The sequence below is a fragment of the Panulirus ornatus genome, chromosome 18 (assembly GCF_036320965.1).
Source record: "Panulirus ornatus isolate Po-2019 chromosome 18, ASM3632096v1, whole genome shotgun sequence".
Lineage (NCBI taxonomy): Eukaryota > Metazoa > Arthropoda > Malacostraca > Decapoda > Palinuridae > Panulirus > Panulirus ornatus.
In genome coordinates, this window is record NC_092241.1 from 28,421,419 (window position 1) to 28,437,296 (window position 15,878).

General features: G+C 42.1%; 1 protein-coding gene across 4 annotated transcripts in view; it reads right to left on the reverse strand.

Moving 5' to 3' along the window:
• Positions 1-15,878, reverse strand: part of LOC139755017 (uncharacterized) — a 116,058-nt gene that overhangs the window by 90,495 nt on the left and 9,685 nt on the right. For all 4 annotated transcript variants that reach the window (XM_071672936.1, XM_071672937.1, XM_071672935.1 and 1 more), the window contains exon 2: positions 5,604-5,978. In XM_071672936.1, the coding sequence (XP_071529037.1) occupies positions 5,604-5,703 (100 nt within the window). In that variant the 5' untranslated portion in view covers positions 5,704-5,978. The remainder of the gene's footprint in view (positions 1-5,603; positions 5,979-15,878) is intronic.

The window sequence follows — 15,878 nt, forward strand, 5'->3', positions numbered from 1 at the left end:
TGCATGTCCCCTGTTGTAGAGACCAGGCATGTCTGTCTGTAGACTGAAGCTGCCGCACTTCCATAATGGTATACTGACGCTTATCGTGGAGCATAGTGACCTCAAGAAAAAGTAACTTTTAACATAAACTCTCTCTCTCTCTCTCTCTCTCTCTCTCTCTCTCTCTCTCTCTCTCTCTCTCTCTCTCTCTCTCTCTCTCTCTCTCTCTCTCTCTCTCTCTCTCTCTCTCTCTCTCTCACCAGAACGGAGCTAGACGCAGGTCATGGTGGCTCGTGTAGGCTGGAGGACAGAAGGCGCCGCAGGACCCTCGCTCGGTAACATGAACATGATACAGTGATCCGCTCGAAAACTCGGTTATAACCTCTTGAAGTTCGTCATCGCCTTCTCTGCAGTTTTCAGTGGATATATTTTGTCTCGTATGAGACGTAGTAAGCCCTGTATCTACAATTGCTTTGTACCATCCTTACGGTAATTAGAGCAAGGGAGTTGAAGGGATAGAGTGGATAGAGAGACGTCATCTGGTAGGGCTGTGCTGGGAGAGGAGTCAACCCATCTCTCTCAGTAAGAGAAAATGGGAGTCATCAAGGCCTGTATTAGCGGTGATGCAGGAGAGACACGGACGATGTTTTGTGAACGCGACAAAGAACAAGAATAACAAAATTAGTGAGCGGGGCAAATAGAAGATGATGATAAAGCAGTGTCTTTGTTGTTAGAATAATGAGATTAGATGACATCGAGCGGAATAAGAAATATAATTCCTTAAATATAAAAACCAGTAAATGAGAAGGTAATGACGATGCGGGATGGTGAGTTTCGACCGGGGAACAACATACTGACCTCACTTGTAAGTGCACTTTATATTTTCTTTCACCCTTGCACGAATTTGAATCTTGATTTACATACACAAACGTTACCAGCATCGAGGATCAGTGGTGTGGCAGTCAGCGTTCCTGACAGTGATGGATTCACGGGCCGCCAACGTTCGAGCGCATAGGTTCGAATCCTGGTTGCGGCATCTGATCCACAGTCAACCCACCTCTTCATCCACCCTAGGGTTGGTCGATAAGATGGGTACGTGGCTCAGGCTAGGGTATATATATATATATATATATATATATATATATATATATATATATATATATATATATATATATTATCCCTGGGGATAGGGGATTAAGAATACTTCCCACGTATTCCCTGCGTGTCGTAGAAGGCGACTAAAAGGGGAGGGAGCGGGGGGCTGGAAATCCTCCCCTCTCGTTTTTTTTTAAATTTTCCAAAAGAAGGAACAGAGGGGGCCAGGTGAGGATATTCCAAAAAAGGCCCAGTCCTCTGTTCTTAACGCTACCTCGCTAACGCGGGAAATGGCGAATAGTTTAAAAGAAAAAGAAAATATATATATATATATATATATATATATATATATATATATATATATATATATATATATATATATATATATATATATATATACATATATATACATATATATACATATATATACATATATATACATATATATATATATATATATATATATATATATATATATATATATATATATATATATATATATATATATATATATATATATATATATATATGTATGTATGTATAGCATTAATGAGATGGCCTTGATTAGGGCCTCAGCTGCCCGTGCCGTCTCAACTGACATAAAAAGAAAAAAAGGAAATTATTGTACATACTGTACATAGTAAAGTACTCAGTTCTCTTTCAATGGACCCTGGATGTTGGAACAGGGAATTCATTTGTTTACGGATTTCCCTCTTCATCAAAATGAAAAATCCATTTCCTTCGTTGTATTACGTGGGTTCGACTCCTTTCCTTGTCTTAATGCGGGAACCACTCCCTCCCTTGTCTTAACACATGTGTTCAGTGTTATCGTTATGAACCTCTTCAGTGCACAGTAGATTATGTCTTCCCTACACAGTCTCCACCTCTTTCTTACACCATTCTCCACAAGATGGTGTCAAGACCTCTCCCCTAACACGATGTTGGAGACTTCCATGTAATACGCTATTAGTAGCATTTGCCTACTAACGGACACACAGACGTTACAATGACACACTGCCACACGCTACGCCATAGTCCACCCGTCATACCTCCTCCTCCACAAAAGCAGATCAAGTCATACCCACAACGTTTAATCACAGCGTTCACCTCCGCAGAGCGATAGCCTCCCCCACAGCACATCATCAGCTTCTTTTGACGTATCACATCCCGCCAAACAGAACGTCAGAACCTTCTCCTCAAAGCCGTCGGATTCTCTCCACAACAAAGTGTTTGACTCTTCCAAGAACAGAAGGTAAGATTCTTCCCACAACATTGCGTTGTGCTTACTCCCACACCACAGTGTCAGACACACAATGGCAGAATGTCTTTACTGATTTGAACAGGCGGAGGTGATGGGAGAATAGACCTCAGGTTTTAGAGCGAGGAATAAGTCTACGGTATGTTTGGTGTTGGGGTTATGGGAGATGGATCACTACCTGATGAAGAACTTTATTTATGAGGGACACTGTGAAAGAGAGAACTGGTGGTAAGGTAAGTGTAAATGAAAAATCAGACAAAGAAATGCTGAAATAACTTGGAAAAATTGGCGATATGAGCTGAAAAAGACGGACTATGAGGATCTATACATTAGAAATGGATAGAGCGCTCGAGAAGGACCACAAAGAGATGGAAGTGTGGAGTGAAGGAGAATTTAGAGTACAGTACAGGGGCAGGAATATTCACAAGCACGAAAGGCGTGCACGGGTTAGAGTAGAACAGATCGACGTGATTTGTACTGAGCAACGTACCATCAAGGTATACAAAATGATCGAGGTGGGAGAGGCAGTTAGTTAGGTCCATGAAACTCTCGGTAATGTGAGACTGCGGCACAGCAACATTATCCAGTGTTGTGAACCTGAAACCCAGTTCACGCCTTCGATTACGTGACCTTATTAGAAACACACCAAGTCCATGAAGTAATCTCAGCTTCCAGAGTATTAAATTCCTCCACACTTATATAAGTTAACAACCCAGAAAAGTGAAGTGGTGAGAGTCCACGTAACAGATTGATTCTATTCTTTTGCCGTAAGGGAAGGGAATTCATCATGCACTATTACCCACCTGTGGGCGTTGGCGCAAAAGAGGAGTCCTCCGTCGGTAGGAACCTTGAGCCTTGCTTAAAAGTACTTGGTGGCATCTTCTTTTACAGCAGAGGATGTGGAACGAACAAGCATGTCCTTATCGTGACTACCTTGGAAGTATCCTTATCTAATTTGGTATATCTTTTTATCCATATGTGGTATCCAAGTGTCTCAGAAAACGATATATTAGAATATTCAAATATAAGTTAAGGATAGTGGCACGATAGGATTTGTTGGTCCGTAAGCTTTGAAAATACCAATGTCAGACAGGGGATCCACGGCAGCAGAAAGGTAGCCAGGGGTACAAGATCAACTGTAGCTCGTCACATCCCATCAGTTTTTCTAAAAAAAGGATGGGCCATCAGTTCCTACCGAAAAGAAGGTCTTTGGATAGGCTCTTGACTGCAAGTTACGTTAATTCATAGACGTTGAGTTATAACTCAATTCCCTCATCACCTCCTTACTGGCTGCTGTGGTCAATGACGAAGTATGTTGATTTACAGTACTATATGGGATGGATCTCGTCAGAGAAGCAATTTACACGGGAACTGTCGCTATAATATTTCATCATAATGGAAGACAGACATAATCTCGAAGCTTTTATACATTACACTGTGATTTACATTTTCTATTTCACAAAAGTAAAGAAAAAATTAAAGATTCCTTGGATGTCACTTTATTTTATCAGTGTCGTAGTTCATGAGTTACAGAATCCCACTTCTCTTAAATGAATTGAAGCAGACGGTCAATCACACACCACTTAGCCAATTGAAATAAACAACTCTTGGTGTCTTGAAACCTCATCATCGTCTAAGTTCTGTGAGTCTAAGACAAGCAAGACCTTGCAGGACTCTGGTGGCGCATAGTGTTACATATATTCCTCAGATCACTTGAAGCTCATTTATCTAAATACTTCATACAACAAGCCATTAGGCAGCGGTTGCGATGGAGGCGTAAGAACTCACACCCCGGCTGCTCTCAAACGGTCACCAGAAATATGAACAGATTATAGGAGTGAAGATGCATTATAGATATTGTCGTCCAGTGTTGTTACTAGGCACACGCTTCCTACATGATGCTTTTGGAGATATAAGGCTTCATTAATACAACTTTACCTGTGTGGATACCGTCCTTCGAGGATTGACTGTTAACGATACTTCCTTTCTCCATCGAACAATAAAGGTGTGGAATTCTCTTCCTCTCCTTTTGTCTTTCCCTCTTCATATAACGTCTACTCCTTTACCAGTAAAGTTCCTCTTCTTATACTCTTTCTTCCTTAAAGTGTCAAGTCCTTCGTCATATAACTTTTTCTCCTTACAAAGCCAAGTCCTGACTAAATTCTTTCTTTTTCATTTTTCTCTTTCACTCGACAAGGGCATGTTTTGCTCAAGGCATTTCAGTCACTACAAAATTGACATCCTACTGTCCACCACGCCTTACAGATAATCAATCACTTATCACCAGACCACCTGCGTCTGAACAATACCCCATAATGACTTCGTTCTTTTCACGAGATGATCTATAACAGCTGCTGAAAGATCGGCATGAGAAAGTAAATGAAAACTTTATAAAGATGATCGTCTGTGCCACGTAAGTAAATGCATCAAGACATAATGTAAAGTGAAGGCTTTCAGTAAAGGAAGCTAAACGTCAATAAGAAATTTAGGGTCTTAAATTTTCAAAAAAAAAATAAAAAGGGGCGACAACAAATACAACATTGCAGATGGACGTGATCCCTAGTGCACGAATATTCACGATTATCGCCTAAGATTTGTCTACCTTTTAAGATTTCTATATTAACCTTACCAATGACCTGCGTTAGCCTATCTCCAAGGGCTATAAAATTAGTAAAGATTATCAAAATACAACTGGACATTAAGAACTTCACACTGCTGAACATGACCACATACAACAGTATAATACTGGGAAAGGGTGACCCAACCGACAGTGTGTGATCTGGCCCACAAAGTGTAGCAATAAGACCGTCCTCACAGTTGTGACCTGAATACACGAATCTAAACAGGCTAGAGTTTACAATGTGTGCAACTTGCTGGTTTTAAGGTACGGTAAATGTCACCTATACTCTTGTGCTCAAGAAGAGCAGCTGAGAACCTGCTTGACTAAACTTCTATTCGAGCTTTTTCAGTATAAGAAGAAAAGGGACTTTACCCGAATTCTGAAAACCTACATCAGTGAAAAAGTACAGTTGGCTTCTGCAAATAATGGTTGAGACATGAAAGATCTTACGTTTGCAGTCCTAATCAAATACTTGAGCAGTAATCCCTGGAGTTGCAGGTGAGACATACACTGCATGTGCTTTTCTTACGAGCACTAAGAAAGAGAGAGAGCAAAATTGTGTTGAGAACAGATGATCACAAGAAAAAAACAGTAGACAACAACAAAGAGCGACTGAACAGTGAGGTGAACGACTGAGACCTGAATACTCACGTTTTTTCTTGTCGTCCTCTGGGCTGGGCTGCTGCATGATGGTCTGCGTGTGTACCACTTGGTGGGGGGCGGGAGGAGGCGGAATATCCATGGTAATCATGAAGAGCGCTTCTTATACCACGGTTACAGCAGGAACAACAGTGAGTGAGGGCGGACGTGAGGACCCTCTAAGCGTGGTTCTCCAGATGCTGCCAGATAAGGGTCCTTTTGGGGTGGCAGCCACAAATGCACTAGTCCTGCTCAACGGCAGGTGCTAGAGACGGAGGAGGAGGTTCACCTGCAGCGGTTCTGACGCAGGTAGATGACTTCGGCAGGAGTGCCGAGCGGGGTAAATGGCGCCTGGCTTGTGTCAGCCTTGGACCTACACACTTAAACCTGCAAGAAGAATGTACATCCATATCAATTACTGTGGATCTAGGGCAGTGTTTCATGAACAATTCTGATCGTAATTTTGGACACAATCTATTCGTGGGCGGGTGACCCAAATGGTGATATAATTAGTTTGAATGAATTATGGTTTTGATATATAGTGTTCATTAGCTCCAGCCACTATGAATTCATTTCGATCACTAAAGCAGAAAACTGGGTTAAACAAGCGATGTTCGAGGAAATCATGTATGGTTATATGGCCTCGAACAGGAAAATGGTGGCATATCCCCGTTCAAGGCCATACATATTCTTGCCAATGCCCACATCTTACCATTCAAAGTCATATATTACCATCATAAACCCCTGAACAGCCACTGCTCCACATCAGTACGTCATCCTCACAACTTTAACAGGTAAGATGCGGGGAAAAACTTACAATGTTTATAACACCAGCATCTCAACCTTCTCCAGAACGCCACTGAATCCTTGAACGTGGCAACATCGGTACTGAAGGACGAACACAGACTTCACAGGCTCGCGCCGGCTGACTTGGTACACCAGTACCAGTATCAGATGTGACTGACTTAAACGCGTATTCATGGAGGTTTCATTCGCACCTATTTCACTTTTGTCAGTTTTACGTAATTCCTCATATTTCGCCCAGTTTTATTATGTAATCATGATAATTAAGTTTCATGATTGTTGCCGAAAATAATCGTTTTCCTCCCAACATTTCCGTCTATTACTGAGTTAGTGTGAGTAAAACCTTATCGCTGTTCTAGTCAGTTTGACGACCAGTTAATTTTATGGAGGACAAATAATACAGTGAATTCTTGGCCATACCTATCACTATCTTTATGTCGTTTAACCTAAGATTATGAAACTAACCGGTTTGGCAGACGTAAAACTCATCACACACACTTTACAGGGGATATTGTATACAACAATTCTTCTGAGACGTTAGAATATTTCTAGTGAGACTTTCCCTGCCCGTGTTATTATTGCTGAAGACTACATTAATATAAAGAAAAATGAAGAAAACAAGAATAATAAGGAAGTTCTCAAAACAGGGTAATAGGGTCGGGGCGGGAAAGTGGTAGTGGCTATGGAAAACGAGGAGCAATTTTTTTCCCCCTCTCCGAGGTTAACCTGTATGGCAAGGGTTGTCCTGGGTCCTATACGGGTGGCTGTCGCCCTTTTGCTCTCCTGGGGGAAGCAGTGGAGTCTCGTTCTTGAGGGGTTAGAGAGGTTCTTCTTGGGTATGCGGTGTAGGTGTTGCCCTGAGATGATCTAGACGGGTGTTATCGTAAGGGAGTGGGCCAGGTGTCGACCTAGGCGGGATAAATGATGCTGTGATAAGATCATCACTGGCAGGGCGTCCACAGGCTCTGCTTTTTGTGGGTAAGCTCTTAATGCGGCCGTCGACTGCATAAAATAATTCCATTAATCTAGAACTCATAACCTTTCCACAGATAAATTTGATCCTTCTTACGTGCAGGACAGTTCTTCATTCACACTGGCAAATCAATATATATATATATATATATATATATATATATATATATATATATATATATATATATATATATATATATATATATATATATATATATATACCCTAGCATGAGCAAGGTACCCATTTTATCGACAAACCCCTAAGGGTCGATGAACAGCTGGGTTGACTGTGGACCAACTGCCTCAACCAGGATTCGAAACTAGCGCTCGACCCTGGGCGGCCCGTGAATGCGTAACGGTCAGGGACGCTAACCGCGTTTGTACAGCAAGGTTCTTTAAAATGCTAACTGATGGTAATGTGCGCCTGATGGGATTTGACCGGTGTACACTTCGTAGCTCATGGATGTGAGACGAAGAATATTCAATTACTTGTAATCGAATAAGCGGTGAAAGCCTTGCGTAAGATGAAATGCGGGAAGGCGATTGGAGTGGATGGTATTGCAGTTGAATTTATTAAGAAAGGGGGTGACTGTGTTGCTGATTGTTTGGTAAGGATATACAATGTATGTATGGATCATGGCGAGGTGCCTAAGGACTGTCGGAATTCATCTCTCGTGTCGCTGTATAAGGGCAAAGGCGATAAAGGTGAGTGTTCTATCTACAGAGCATAAATTTGTTGCGAATACTTGGTGACTTGTATGGGAGGATAATGATTGAGAAGGTGAAGGCATGTACAGAGCATCAGACTGGGGAGGAGCTGTGTGGTTTCAGAAGTGGTAAGGGATGTGTGGATCAGGTGGTTGCTTTAAAGAACGTGCGTGAGAAATACTTAGATGGATTTGTTTGTAGCATTTATGAATCTGGAGAAAGCATATGTTAGGACTGACAGAGATGCCTTGTGGTACGTAGGTCTTAAGAATATATGGTACGGGAGGAAAGCTGCTAGAAAAGTTTTTATCAAGGGTGCAAGGCTTGTATATGAGTAAGAGTAGAGGAGTAGAGTGAATGGTTCTAGGTGAGTGTCGGTCTTCGTCAGGGGTGCGTGATGTCACCACGGTTGTTCAATATGTTTATGAATGAGATGGTGAGGGAGGTAAATTTGAAGGTCTTGGAGGTAGGGGAGAGCATGCAGTCAGCGAGAGATGAGAGGGTTTCGGAAGTGTGTCAGGAAGTGTGTGAAAGGAGAAAATTGAGTGAATGTGAATAAAAGCAAATTCATTAAGTTTTGAAGGGTTGAGAGACAGGTTAGTTGGGATGTGAGTTTGTAACTGAAAAAAACGTAGAGTTAATGAAGTGTTTTAGATATCAGGAAGTGGACATGGTGGCGAGTGGAACCACGGAAGTGGAAGTGAGTTATAGGGTGTGGGAGAGGGCAAAGGTTCTGGGAGCGCTGAAGAATGTCTGGAAAGAGAGAACGTAATCTGGGAGGGAAAAAATGGGTACGTTTGAAGTAACAGTAGTTCTAACAATATCATATGGATGTGAAACATGGGATATAGATAAGGCTGTGCGGAGGAGGGTGTACGTGTTGGACATTAAATGTATGAGGACAATTTGTGGTGTAAAGTGACTTAATCGAGAATGTAATAAAAGGGTAAGACAGATCTGGGGAAGCCAAAAGAGTGTGGCTGAGAGAGTAGAAGAGGGTTTGCTAAATTGCATTGGACATATGGAGAGAATAAGTGACGAAAGGTTGAACAAGAGGAAATATCTGTGAGACGTGGGCAGAACAAGGAGAGCGGGGAAACCAAATTAGAAATGGAAGGATTAACTGAAAGAGATTTTGAGCGATCATTCCAATTCACAATATCTACGGGATAGAGTGAATTGGAATGATATGGTATACAGGGGTCAGCTTACTGTCGATGGACTGTACAAGGGTATGTGAAGCGGCCGGGGTAAATCATGAAAAGGTATGTGGGGCCAAGTTGTGGATAGGGGGCTGTGGTTTCGGAGCATTGCACATGGCAGTTATAGAATGATTGTGACTGAATGCGGCCTTTTCTAGACATTTACTTTTCCTGACGTTACCACACTAAAGCAGGAAATAACAATCAAGTATATATATATATATATATATATATATATATATATATATATATATATATATATATATATATATATATATATATATATATATATATATATATATTATTTATTTATTTATTCATTTTGCTTTGTCGCTGTCTCCGGCGTTTGCACACGTCCACACACGCAAATATACACACCCATACATCTCAATGTACACATACATATACACACACAGACACATACATATATACCCATGCACACAATTCACACTGTCTGCCTTTATTCATTCCCATCGCCACCTCGCCACACATGGAATACCATCCCCCTCCCCCCTCATGTGTGCGAGGTAGCACTAAGAAAAGACAACAAAGGCCCCATTCGTTCACACTCACTCTCTAGCTGTCATGCAATAATGCCCGAAACCACAGCTCCCTTTCCACATCCAGGCCCCACACAACTTTCCATGGTTTACCCCAGACGCTTCACATGCCCTGATTCAATCCACTCGCAGCACGTCAACCCCGGTATACCACATCGATCCAATTCACTCTATTCCTTGCCCGCCTTTCACCCTCCTGCCTGTTCAGGCCCCGATCACACAAAATCTTTTTCACTCCATCTGTCCACCTCCAATTTGGTCTCCCACTTCTCGTTCCCTCCACCTTCGACACATATATCCTCTTGGTCAATCTTTCCTCACTCATTCTCTCCATGTGCCCAAACTATTTCAAAACACCCTCTTCTGCTCTCTCAACCACGCTCTTTTTATTTCCACACATCTCTCTTACCCTGACATTACTTACTCGATCAAACCACCTAACACCACACATTGTCCTCAAACATCTCATTTCCAGCACATCCACCCTCCTGCGCACAACTCTATCCATAGCCCACGCCTCGCAACCATACAACATTGTTGGAACCACTATTCCTTCAAACATACCCATTTTTGCTTTCCGAGATAATGTTCTCGACTTCCACACATTCTTCAAGGCTCCCAGGATTTTCGCCCCCTCCCCCAGAGTAATTGTTAGCTGACGAAACGGAATGCAGCCTCGAAGTTGCAGAAGCGTTATAAATGACCGTAATGTATATATATATATATATATATATATATATATATATATATATATATATATATATATATATATATATATATATATATATATATATATATACATATATATATATATATATATATATATATATATATATATATATATATATATATATATATATATATATATCTCGGAAAGCAAAAATGGGTATGTTTGAAGGAATAGTGGTTCCAACAATGTTGTATGGTTGCGAGGCGTGGGCTATGGATAGAGTTGTGCGCAGGAGGATGGATGTGCTGGAAATGAGATGTTTGAGGACAATGTGTGGTGTGAGGTGGTTTGATCGAGTGAGTAACGTAAGGGTAAGAGAGATGTGTGGAAATAAAAAGAGCGTGGTTGAGAGAGCAGAAGAGGGTGTTTTGAAGTGGTTTGGGCACATGGAGAGAATGAGTGAGGAAAGATTGACCAAGAGGATATATGTGTCGGAGGTGGAGGGAACGAGGAGAAGAGGGAGACCAAATTGGAGGTGGAAAGATGGAGTGAAAAAGATTTTGTGTGATCGGGGCCTGAACATGCAGGAGGGTGAAAGGAGGGCAAGGAATAGAGTGAATTGGAGCGATGTGGTATACCGGGGTTGACGTGCTGTCAGTGGATTGAATCAAGGCATGTGAAGCGTCTGGGGTAAACCATGGAAAGCTGTGTAGGTATGTATATTTGCGTGTGTGGACGTATGTATATACATGTGTATGGGGGGGGGGGGGGTTGGGCCATTTCTTTCGTCTGTTTCCTTGCGCTACCTCGCAAACGCGGGAGACAGCGACAAAGTATAATAAATATAAATAAATATATATATCCCCCATTTTAGAAAGTTAATACAAAGGCAAAGGGGATAAGAGTGAGTGCTCAAATTACAGAGGTATAAGTTTGTTGAGTATTCCTGGTAAATTATATGGGAGGGTATTGATTGAGAGGGTGAAGGCATGTACAGAGCATCAGATTGGGGAAGAGCAGTGCGGTTTCAGAAGTGGTAGAGGATGTGTGGATCAGGTGTTTGCTTTGAAGAATGTATGTGAGAAATACTTAGAAAAGCAAATGGATTTGTATGTAGCATTTATGGATCTGGAGAAGGCATATGATAGAGTTGATAGAGATGCTCTGTGGAAGGTATTAAGAATATATGGTGTGGGAGGCAAGTTGTTAGAAGCAGTGTAAAGTTTTTATCGAGGATGTAAGGCATGTGTACGTGTAGGAAGAGAGGAAAGTGATTGGTTCTCAGTGAATGTAGGTTTGCGGCAGGGGTGTGTGATGTCTCCATGGTTGTTTAATTTGTTTATGGATGGGGTTGTAAGGGAGGTAAATGCAAGAGTCCTGGAAAGAGGGGCAAGTATGAAGTCTGTTGGGGATGAGAGAGCTTGGGAAGTGAGTCAGTTGTTGTTCGCTGATGATACAGCGCTGGTGGCTGATTCATGTGAGAAACTGCAGAAGCTGGTGACTGAGTTTGGTAAAGTGTGTGGAAGAAGAAAGTTGAGAGTAAATGTGAATAAGAGCAAGGTTATTAGGTACAGTAGGGGTGAGGGTCAAGTCAATTGGGAGGTGAGTTTGAATGGAGAAAAACTGGAGGAAGTGAAGTGTTTTAGATATCTGGGAGTGGATCTGTCAGCGGATGGAACCATGGAAGCGGAAGTGGATCATAGGGTGGGGGAGGGGGCGAAAATTTTGGGAGCCTTGAAAAATGTGTGGAAGTCGAGAACATTATCTCGGAAAGCAAAAATGGGTATGTTTGAGGGAATAGTGGTTCCAACAATGTTGTATGGTTGCGAGGCGTGGGCTATGGATAGAGATGTGCGCAGGAGGATGGATGTGCTGGAAATGAGATGTTTGAGGACAATGTGTGGTGTGAGGTGGTTTGATCGAGTAAGTAACGTAAGGGTAAGAGAGATGTGTGGAAATAAAAAGAGCGTGGTTGAGAGAGCAGAAGAGGGTGTTTTGAAATGGTTTGGGCACATGGAGAGAATGAGTGAGGAGAGATTGACCAAGAGGATATATGTGTCGGATGTGGAGGGAACGAGGAGAAGAGGGAGACCAAAGTGGAGGTGGAAAGATGGAGTGAAAAAGATTTTGTGTGATCGGGGCCTGAACATGCAGGAGGGTGAAAGGAGGGCAAGAAATAGAGTGAATTGGAGTCATGTGGTATACAGGGGTTGACGTGCTGTCAGTGGATTGAAGCAAGGCATGTGAAGCGTCTGGGGTAAACCATGGAAAGCTGTGTAGGTATGTATATTTGCGTGCGTGGACGTGTGTATGTACATGTGTATGGGGGGGGGGGGTTGGGCCATTTCTTTCGTCTGTTTCCTTGCGCTACCTCGCAAACGCGGGAGACAGCGACAAAGTATAAAAAAAAAAAAAAAAAAAAAAAAAAAAAAAAAAAAATATATATATATATATATATATATATATATATATATATATATATATATATATATATATATATATATATATATATATATATATATATACACACTCTCCAGATATGAACGAGCTATTCTTCTTTCTCCTCGTCCGTGTTGTAGACACCACTTATCTCTGCAACATTACAAACATCGTTATTAGATATTACAAGACACCCTCCTCATTTCCATGATGCAACTCCCACACTGAAAACACTACAAACTTATTCCCCTATCTCTCTCTCTCTCTCTCTCTCTCTCTCTCTCTCTCTCTCTCTTTCTCTCTCTCTCTCTCTCTCTCTCTCTCTCTCTCTCTCTCTCTCTCTCTCTCTCTCTCTCGCGTTTGCGAGGTAGCGCAAGGAAACAGACGAAAGAATGGCCCAACTCACCCACATGCATATATATATATATATATATATATATATATATATATATATATATATATATATATATATATATATACATAATTTAATGATCTGATCGGATAGTGTACTACTGAATTAACCACAAGACCTCAACGTGGGTTCTTTAATATTCTTATCAACATTATATTCCTATTAACCTTCACATGCTAGAGGTGAATGACGGTTCAGATGATTGATGAATATTTCGCGGATCTTACGCCATCCATCAGCTCTCGTAAAGGACCCTGGCCCTAACAATATGCCCTGCAAGAAGAGTGACGCTTATCTCTGCGCCGACTCATCTCACATTCCCCTCTGGCGTACAAACACCATCATTTGGGGTAATTTATTAACATAAATTCATTCGTGTCGTAGGAGACTTGGGAACTGAGTGCGTCCAAAGGGAATGTAAACGACCTTTTAAAACAGGTAAAAGATGATGGAGTGGGTAAAGTGTATGGTGAGTGTTTCGAGGTGGAGAGATGTGTGCAGCAGGTAGGGACTTACCTGTGAAGGAGTGGGTGGCGGATGATAGTCCCGATGTTGGTAGAGAGGGGACGGGTGAGGGTGTGGTGGTGGGGGGGAGATCAGGGACTGGTCGATAAAATCTTGATCAGGTGTTCCCATCTGGCCTCGCGCCAGATATGAGAGAGAGAGAGAGAGAGAGAGAGAGAGAGAGAGAGAGAGAGAGAGAGAGAGAGAGAGAGAGAGAGAGAGAGAGAGAGAGAGAGAGAGAGAGAGAGTGTGTACCTACTTACGAGTACTTGCAGGTTCAGCGCGTAGCGCTCACCGCAGGGAAATCTAAGGTTAAGAAGAACGAGTCGCGTATTCTCAAATCTTACGTAATGCAGATTCCATGTCTGTGTACTGAAAGACAGCAGCCAACGACGGGCAGAGACATAGAGTTATTAGGGGTGTGTTTAGACGCTCAGTTAATAGTGCTTAGTAATGAAAGGAAGAACATCAATAGGGAGTGGAGGGTATACAGTGATAAGGAATCGCAGAGTGGAATAAGAGATAACTCATAACAATCGATCGAGGATTCATGGTTTACATTATGTATGTCTGCACCTCTGTAGTCGTGTTACTGATGATGTACATGTTGGTAGCAGTGGCGAACATGGCAAATGATCTGGAACTCTGGTGGTGAAAGTGAACGTCATAAAGGCAATGGTAATACCGCGGATGATGGCTATTTTCTGTATAGATTTCAGGAGGGAGGTTTGCTTCTTGCTCTATAAATGTAATGAGGGATAAGAAGAGAAAATACTAAAAGATAACGAAAAACAGGTATCCAAGATCCTCCTGAAATCAAACAGACCTTACATTTAACTCTGACAGTCAAGAAGAAGAAGAAGAAGAACTTGATACAGAAAAAGAAGAAGAAGAAGAAGAAGAAGAAGAAGAAGAAGAAGAAGAAGAAGAAGAAGAAGAAGAAGAAGAAGAAGAAGAAGAAGAATCTAACTCACCAGTCATACAGCAACAACATTAACATTCTACTGTGTTGTTATCTCCGGTGCAGCAGCCAGAAATAGAAAGAAGCTACCAAGAGGAGTGGAGACGACTGTTGCGACCCAGGCTCCACGGTGAGATGTATATATGGGCGTTCAGCTCGAAGTGGTGTGAGCGGCCGCTCGTGACTCAACAATTAACAGGTTGGAGGCAGCCGTGGGAGGCAAGAAATACACATAGGTACGCTGTAGGTGTGGCGAACGTCTTGTAACACGTCTGTTATGGAGATTAAGAATACTACAGGACCTTCGCTCTGGTGAGTCATGTTCTTAGCGTGACGGGGAGGTCAGTAAGCCACACACAGCTATAATGCCTCGAGCATCCCTGTTGAGCTACAGTAGACTTGCAACCTCCAATTTCCTAGACCTTACCAGTGATCATTCAGCTTTCTATAGGCAGCCATTAGGGAGAAATTAGTACTAGAAACCTAGAGATAGCTTATGACTGAAGGGAAAAAAACGTAGGTCATTCTTGGAGAGGGGGGGAAAAAACCCCGCACCGTACCATTTAGTGCCATTAATACCCTATAGATAACCACGGAAGATACCAGGGTATGTAAATAATGCTTATATAGGAGGCGGCGACGGCATCAGTTACCTAACTAGACCCACCCAGCCGTAAAGAGATATTTTGTGTGTTCGAGACATGATTATCGACCTCGCGTTACATTCATCACACACGGGCATGAGAAGGCTCTCACACACGATGTCTGAAGGGCAACCGTCGTAGCAATCTCGGTGCAAATTTGAATTGTTAGGCTGTGATGTTTGCTGCCATCATGTTCGCATGAGACTCCATAAGAGACGAGAGCGGTATATGTATACTCTGCTGATTATTACTGAAGTCGCTTCTATCTTTTACCACCTGAAGGAAGGGCTTTCCATGTGCCTATTGGGTTATGCGTTGAGACATCATCACATATAAAGCCCCCACAAACAGTGATCAAGGGCACCCACAAACAGTGATCAAGGGCCATATATACATATACAGTGACATTGT